At 41.5% G+C, this 8348-nt stretch overlaps 1 protein-coding gene and 1 non-coding gene across 2 annotated transcripts; both read right to left on the bottom strand.

The window, feature by feature from the left end:
* Positions 1 to 50: 50 nt before the first annotated feature.
* rpl30 (ribosomal protein L30) lies at positions 51 to 6887 on the bottom strand. The gene is made up of 4 exons (XM_072569745.1): positions 6743 to 6887; positions 4524 to 4669; positions 1556 to 1686; positions 51 to 155 (listed from the first exon to the last, which is right to left on the bottom strand). The coding sequence occupies exons 1-4, from the start codon at positions 6761 to 6763 to the stop codon at positions 106 to 108; spliced, it is 348 nt and encodes a 115-aa protein (XP_072425846.1). The 5' UTR covers positions 6764 to 6887; the 3' UTR covers positions 51 to 105.
* On the bottom strand, positions 1159 to 1290 carry LOC140477534 (small nucleolar RNA SNORA72). Its single transcript, XR_011960764.1, has one exon. It is a non-coding gene; the product is annotated as a small nucleolar RNA SNORA72 (small nucleolar RNA).
* Positions 6888 to 8348: the final 1461 nt, after the last annotated feature.

Consider the following 8348-nt stretch of genomic DNA (forward strand, 5'->3'; position numbering starts at 1 on the left):
TAAACATCTGAAAAGTCATGTTGTACATTTAAATTAAGAACAAAAGCAAGTGCCTTTTTAACAGAATAACTTTATTTGTAAAACATTTCAGAGTTGCAGCCCAGTTTATTTCTCACTGATTTGTTCTGGCATGCTCCTGATGATGTCAGAATCACCTGAAAAGAGAAGTGAATTCAGTTTAGTCGAAGCAAATGTCACTGAATAAAAGGCTGGAGGGCTTTACTGTTATCTTTCAGAAAGCCAGATGAACGAAAGACACATTTTCAATGAACTGTCACAAAACAGGCCTATCAGCAAATTTCAACTACAGGGAGTAAAGAGGAATGGTGCCAATATGGAAACAAAGTTGATAGGAAATGGATGCGAACTGTTATGGATTGAGAAAGGTACATAGTAGGGTCAGTAATAGGACGCTGCTTCTTTTGATCTAAATTAATGACAAGCTTGGGTGCGCAGGGCACAAATTCAATATGTACAGATGACGATACTTGGCAGGATTGTAAAGTAAATGATAAATTTCAAGGTGCCAGATACACTGGCAGAATAAGTCTGTGCACAAGGCGGAATAAATTTAATTAATTTTGCTACTAGAGGCACATTACTCAAATCAGTGAAGACAGCAGCAAATATTGGTCTCCATAAATATGGATAGAGCACAAAGGGTAATGGTTATGAGGAGCTTCAAGAATATCCAGTTAACCGCCATCACCAGGAGACTATTTGGTAAAAGTGTGGCTGACAGTCAGCATCTTTTGTCCATCCTGAACGGTTTTCAAGGATGTGGTGAGAATTTCTTGAACCACAACAGGCCCTCTCTCCAAATTCACATACCATGTGCCTCAAAATACTTATATCAAGGAAATGCACATTAGCCCTGCCACAAATCATGTGAACGGATGTACACAGTTACACTTGGTGCAATGCAAGTAAGAATGGAAAAGGGATCTCTTCCAAGAAGGCAAAATTCACAATCTCAGCCACAGAAACCAATGCAAACAGGTATTTGTCGGGACCAAGACCAAATCAAAGCAATTGCTCAAAGGAGTGTCAATGATATACATTACTACCCACTCCAGTTGCAATTTAAAACGTACCAATACACCACTGAGAAGAAAACCCTGCCACAGATGAGATGCGACAGAAACGTCACAATGTAAAAGTTGTCGCTGGCAAATATTACCACAGGACTTAACAAACTAGGCTTGTGGACAATAAGCACAGCATTAATCTAGCGAATGTCTAGCCTGACTTGATTGGAGACAAGAATCAAGACAGCGAGAATATTCGCAATAAGTAAAATTTTTTTAGATACTTAAGTATTAATGGCTAAGCACACAAATTGCTGTATTTCTCATTCACACATGGCATGTACTCAGTATACAGCAACAAACATTCAAACCCTACAGCCACTTCCACAATCAATTAAAGCACAAGCATATGAAAGGTACATTATACTATGTTTTTCTGACTATTTTAATAAAAATCCAACATGCTTTACTCTCAATACACTTTAACACTGGTTCAGCCAGAGTAGTATACTTTTGGAAGAACTTACCAGGATCAATGATAGCCAGTGTACACACTCTGTAGTATTTACCACAAGCTGTACCTAGTTCGATATTGTTGCCACTGTAATGATGCACTCCAGTCTTGGCTAACATAGCATAATACTCAATCTCCGACTTCCTGAAATAAATACAATTCACCATTAAAACAGTACCATCATAATGTTGCATTTTAAGTCAGTCACGATCAGCCATGAAAACAGACAAACCGTTCAATGTAAAACAAGGCTCCCCGAACACAGACAAAGGCACAGGGACAAAAGAAAAGTTTTTATATAATTAAGGACATTCATCTGACGACTTCAAATTCAGTTACTGCACATAAGTGAAATAAGAAAAATCTGTCCATTATTATGGTGGCCTAATAGTACCAAATTAATGCTCCAGTCCCAAAAAGGTGAATTTGAAGCACACAAATGGATCGATATGAGGCCTTAATACCTGTCAGAGACAATCTTATGCAAACATGGACTAAACACTAATTAGGTACTGTAAACAACACTGAAGACTATTGTGGCATAAGCAGCCACTGCCAACTGAAATAAACAAGTTATAATGGTTACAAGTCACAAAAAAAGTACAAAACCTCAGCTTAAAAACTTCGCTTTAGGGATGAGCGTATTGCTGTTAAAGCCAGAACTGTTGCCTGTTCCTAATTGCCCCTGAACAGGTGGTAAGCCAACAAAAGAATGACTTACTAGGTAATTTCACAGAGCAAAGATACACCTGGGATTTGGAGTTGAGGTAAGAACAGTAGACCATCTTCCTTGGAGAATCAGTGAAAAGGGAGGGTTACAACAGTTTCATGATTAAGATGATATCTCAATTCTAAATTAGTGGATTAAATTCCTCCAGTTGCTGTGGCGGAACTTGTACTCATATGTTTGCGGCCACAGCCTTGACCTCTCAATAGAATTTACAAGCTCGACAAATTCCAGACTCTAACCATTTGAGATACATTTTCAACAAATATTTCCAGTTTGCCACTAGTTCTTGATCCAATCTCAAAATCAGTTCCTCCAGTAATTAGATTGGATTCCCTACAGAGTATGGAAATAAACCATTTGGACTAACAAGTCCACACCAACCCTCCAAACAGCAACCCAGCCAGACCCATTCCCCATACCCCTATATTAACCCCTGACTAATACATCTCCCACTATGGGCAATTTAGCATGGCCAAATCACCTAACCTGCACATCTTTGTATTGTGGGAGGGAACCAGAGCACCTGGGAGAAACACAGACATTGGGGAGAACATGCAAACTCCACACAAACAAGGGACACTGGTGCTGTGAGGCAGCAATGCTAACTACTGAGCCACTGCACCAGCCCCACTACCATTGGAAACTTTCTATCCTGTCGAGGGCCCATACGATCTTGAACACTTCTACCAGAATCATCCCTCAATCTCCTCAAAGGTGGTGCGTGGAATATAACCTTGCAGAGAGCAGGCATAGATAGGCTGAATGGTCTTGCTCTGTGTTGCAACCATTCTATGATTAGCTACGACCAAAGGTATGTGAGAGTCATATAGCACAAAAACAGATCTTACAGTCCAATTGTCCGTGCTGATCAGACACCCCAATCTGACCTAGTCCCATTTGTCAGCATGTCTCATTTCCCCAAAATCCTTCCTATTCATATACCAACCCAGATGCTTTTTAAGTGCTATAATTATTACCAGCTCCAGCACTTCCTCTAGCAGCTCATCCCATACATATACCACCCTCTGCATGAAAGAGTGACCACCTAGGTTCTTCTTAAGACTTTCCCCTCTCACCCTAAACCTATTCCCTCTAGTATTCAACACCCTCAACTTAGGAAAAAGACTGTTGCTATTCAGCTTATCCATATCCCTTATGATTTTATAAACCTTTACATGCTTACCATTCAGCTTCTGATGCTCCAGGAAAAAAGCCCCAAGATGACTATTCAGCCTCTCCCTATAAAACAAACCCTCCAGTCCCAATCCTTGTAAGTCTTCTGCACCAAGTTTAACAATATCCTTCTAACACAAGGGCAACCGTAATTGTCTGTAGTATCCCAAAAGCTGCCTCACCAATGTCCTGTACAGTCGCAAAATGACAACCCAATTCCTACATTCAATATTCTGAAGAAAGCAGAAATTATTGAGTGTCATGGCCATTATTTATATCAACTATGATCATAAAAAATTACAATTGTTCTCAGTGGCATTTCTGGATTTTGCTGTGCGAGATTTGGTTGCCATATCAGTCTACAACAGTAATTACACAATTATTTAATTTAGTACAGTGTCTGCAAATTGTTTTCAAACATCCCAACGATTTAGGAGGCACTACATAAAACAGAGTTTGACTTCTTGACACCTTCACCACCAAATAAATAGTCAACTTTCACTATTGCATCCTATTTATTTTTAAGGGATCATATTATAAGATTACTAACTTACATATTTCAACAATGCCTTAGGTCCTAGGTCTAACATTTTTCTGTCTGATCCGAGTGAACCTGTTTTTAACCTTTCATCTAACATCTAGTAACTGTGTCTTCATCAGCAGTCTTTACAGCAGCAGAAATATTTTGGGCTTTGATAGGAAGTAAAAAACTTTTCAGAGCATTTTGTGGCTATCCAGTGCTTTTTTGGAAATTTTTCTCTTGTACTGTGAATGAGCTGGTTCAATGTGATTAATATTTAATTTCCTGAATTTTCAGGGTGACGAATGGGTCAAAACCTAAGCAAACATTTGGCCTATATGACATTTACATACATTGCATAACAATACCGACTGCAGTATTAGCAAGGAACATTATGGCAAATCAAGTTGGACTACAGATTTACTTAGAAAATAAATATTTACCTTTTCTCAGTAGGAGGAAACATTAAAATAAAAAGAGATAAATCAAGGAAGAGGATGGATAATAGCAAACCTATTCTATATCTTGCTATTTATTTCACAAAATAGCTCCACTTACCTCAAAGCTGGACAGTTGTTGGCAAGAATAACTAGCTTGGCTTTGCCCTGACGAATCATTTTCAAAGTCTGTTTGTAACCCAGCACATACTTGCCACTTTTCATAACCAGCTGGAGCCTGGAGTTGATGGACTCCAAAGACTTTTTCTGCATTCAAAAAGCAAGTCCCATTTAAAAAAGTCTACAAATGCAATGAAACAATGAACTTTAAATGTTCAATGGCATTCAATGAACACCAAAACACTGAAGATGCTCATTCGAATTGTTCAAAAATATATACAGATTAAATGAATGCATTTATAATTAGATCAAAACTTCAAATGTTATATCCCACTAGTAACATCTAGCCCAAACTACAGTACATTTTATAATTATTTCAGGTCATTACTTCTTTTGAAGAGTCGATATGGGTGTATCAAATCAGATTGACATTCTGTTGTCTCCCCAAATCATGCAAATTCTACACCTGGCAACTTGCTTTTGGAAGATCTAAAACATGCATTCCCCCAGCCTTTCAGATCACAACTGCATTAAGATTTGTCTCCTTCATGGCTCTTTTGCTACTTAAAATTGTTTTCCGCTTCATTATCAAACATCCTCTTAGTGGCAAACTTCATTTTAATTTTGTACAACTAGCCTTGTATTTTCCACAACTCAAACTTAAATTCTGCTTCCCATTTCCAAATTTGTGTCAGCTACCATTCGCATACCACGTCGACCTACATTGACTCCTGGCTTTGCTACCACAATTGTCAAAGTGCTTATCCTTTTTCAGTTTTTTCATGGCCTAACCCAGTTGAGGCTGAGCCAATGTTGCACACAAGTTAAGATACTTCCTTGCTTGATCTTGCGTTAGCAGCTACTTTTCCATCATTAAACTGGATTTGTTTAGATGACAAATTTTATTCCAAATTCTAGGCAAGGGTCACTTGACCCAAAATGTTAACTGATTTCCATACACAGACACTGCCAGACCTACTAAGCTTTTCAAGCAGATCCTGTTTTTATTTCTAATTGTTAAAGTTTCTCCACCACTGAAGTTAACTTGACTGGTCTGCATTTGCCACTTCATCTTTACACCTTTTGTTAAGAACAAGGGTTTACCATCTGCAATTCATCAGCCCACTTATCAATTTAAAAAAAAAATCAAGCGTCTAAACGTCCTTTCCCCATAAATTGGGAATCAGCATCTCTGCTGTTAAAGGCAGATGCAAAGCATTCATTTAGTAACTCATAACTGTTTCTGCTTTCTATTCAGGCCCACTTCTTTTCCCCATCCTCCCCAATATTTATGGCATGAAGACGGTTGATTTTCATGTTGGCTACTAGCATCTATACCTACTTTGCTTTTTCACATTTACTTTTACATCCAGCCCGATTCGGTAGACAAGGGGGAGGCTGCAGGAACACAGCAAGCCAGGCAGTATCAGGTGAGGAAATCGACATTGCAGGTATAACAAGCCTCCTGCACGTTTACTTGGGATTCCAATATCTGCAGGTCTTTTTGTCTCTAACCACGATTAAATTTTGTGCCTGGCATCTGTTAGAAGCACACTTTCAACTGTCTAAATCACGCATTCTTCGTTATTCAGAAATGTTATTTACCCTAACTTCCCCCTTTGTGGTAAAATGCCTGAACTGCACTCAAACTAAATTGGAGACAAAAAAAAAGCAGATGCTGGAATCCAAGTTAGACAAGCAGGAGGCTGGAGGAACATAGCGAGCCAGGCAGCATCAGGAGGTGGAAAGGTCAACGTTTCGGGTGCAACCCTTCTTCAGGACTGGTTTGCTGTGTTCTTCCAGCATCTTGCACTAGACTTTAAAAAGCAGGGCAATGGTTATTGAGGGCCTGCGGTGTGATTGCAAGCAATCTAGGCCAGAGCCGGCGTGGCACTCGGGAAAGGTGGCCAACCCGTACAGCACCGACTCGTCTGACGGCCGAGTCCTGTCGGAGCTTGGGGAGGCGGGGGCACTCAGGGTTGAAGATGAACAAGCACCAGCTTTCCCCACATCCGCCGCTGCGCCTGAAAGGTTTCCAAAGGGGGCCGCCGGACCCGACGGGAATCAGGATGAGGGAGGTACAGGACGGTAGGGGCCAGAACCCGCGGGGGTAGGAACAACGGGAAGGTCGGAGCTGGAGCCGCTCCCTCTCGCCCGGCTGCCATTCCTCCACGTGAAGCCTCGGCCGCGCTTCGTAGGCCGCAGACGCCTCAGACTCACCGTCTTCTTGGCCGCCACCATCTTTGCTAGTGCTTGCAGAGCCCGAGTAACGGTGCAAGTGAGCGGGAGGGGGAAGGAGAAGGACCGGCGGCGCGGCGGGAGGGCTCAGACTCCGCTCGGGGACGGGCAGCGGCAGCACCGAGGCGAACCCAAGATGGCCGGAGGGAGAAAAGGAAGGCTATCCCAGAATCCTCCAGGCTTCCCGCCTTCAACCATCGCGAGGACAGAGCGTGCTGACGTCACTCGCCCCGCAAAGGACGGGGCCAGACGGGTTGCGTCTGACAAGCGAGAGGGGCACGTGGTCCAATCGCGGGGTGGTGGGGAAGATGTCACGTGTCCGCCAAGGCGACGTAGGCTTCTCCTCTCTCCCAATGGGTAAAGTCTGCAGAATGTTGCATTAGTAATGTCCCTACCTCTGAGCCAGGAGACCCAGATTCAGGTACTGCTCCAGAGGTGTGTTTCAACTCATAGGATAGTGCAGTACATGAACAGGCCCTTCGGCTCACTATGATGCTACTCTAATCCCATCTACCTGCACATGACCCATGTTCTTCTTGCCTGTTCATGTATCTGTCTTGGTGCCTGTTAAATGTTGGTATTTTATCTGTCTCTCCTAGCAGTGTGTTCTATCTCTGGACAGGTTGATACAGAATATTCAGACGGATTTGGGGATCCTTGTGAATGAATCACAAAAACATGGCATCCAAGTTCAGCAGCTAATAGGAAAATGTAATGTCGGTTGTTACTTCAAAGAGAAAGCATTATCAAAGGTGTGAGGTTTTGCTAAAATCAGTCCACAGCTGGAATACAGTACTGCGAACAGTTTTGGTCCTTTTATCTGATGGCTGATGTGTAGAAACAAAAGATGTTAATTTGAATGGAAGACAAACTCTTAATTCAACAATTTATTTTTATTCATTCAGTCATTCAAAATGATGCTGGAGTGTGGCGACATAATTTTCATTTCATTTCCTAAATGCATGTGACAAGAAAATCATTCTTGATTTCATTTATTGTAGTCACGTGTACTGAAGTACAGTGAAAAGCTTTGTTTTACGAGCTGTACAGACAGATCTAGCAAACAAGGACATACAGATTATAGGGTGTTTGGACAGCGATGTATACAGGTTACAACAGCACAGGCGGTATGCAAAGCAAGACCAATATTATTTGAAGTTAGAGAGGTCCATTCAGCAATTCTTGAAACTGTTGTGTGTGTGTGTGTTCAAGCTTCTGTATCTTTTTCCTGACAGAAAAGGTTGTAGAAGAGCATTACCAGAGTAGGAGGGGTCTTTGATGATGTTGGCAGCCTTTCTGTGGCAATGAGAAGTGTAAATGGAGTGCATGTTTAGGAGATTGACTTCCATGATGGTCTGGGCTATGCACAGAATCTTCTGTATTTTCTTACGGTCCTGGCCAGAGCAGTTGCCATATCAGGCTGTCATGCACCCGGACAATATATTTTCTATGGTGTATCTGTAATGTTGGTGAATGTCCTTCTTTCAATGCAATTTGTAAAGAAATATATACTGGCAGACAGGAAACAGAGTAGGGATGAGCAAGATTATTTTCTCCCAAGTGCCAGTCACAGACTAATGGATACCAC

Source organism: Chiloscyllium punctatum, chromosome 5 (assembly GCF_047496795.1).
Source record: "Chiloscyllium punctatum isolate Juve2018m chromosome 5, sChiPun1.3, whole genome shotgun sequence".
Taxonomy (NCBI): domain Eukaryota; kingdom Metazoa; phylum Chordata; class Chondrichthyes; order Orectolobiformes; family Hemiscylliidae; genus Chiloscyllium; species Chiloscyllium punctatum.

What these genes read in the sequence shown, in the direction of transcription:
- rpl30 (XM_072569745.1), bottom strand. Translation starts at nt 6,763, where the DNA reads ATGGTGGCGGCCAAGAAGACG. An exon ending in TGGTGGCGGCCAAGAAGACG is followed by an intron (nt 4,670 to 6,742) that starts GTGAGTCTGAGG and finishes TTTTGAATGCAG; the next exon opens with AAAAAGTCTTTGGAGTCCAT. An exon ending in AACAACTGTCCAGCTTTGAG is followed by an intron (nt 1,687 to 4,523) that starts GTAAGTGGAGCT and finishes TATTTATTTCAG; the next exon opens with GAAGTCGGAGATTGAGTATT.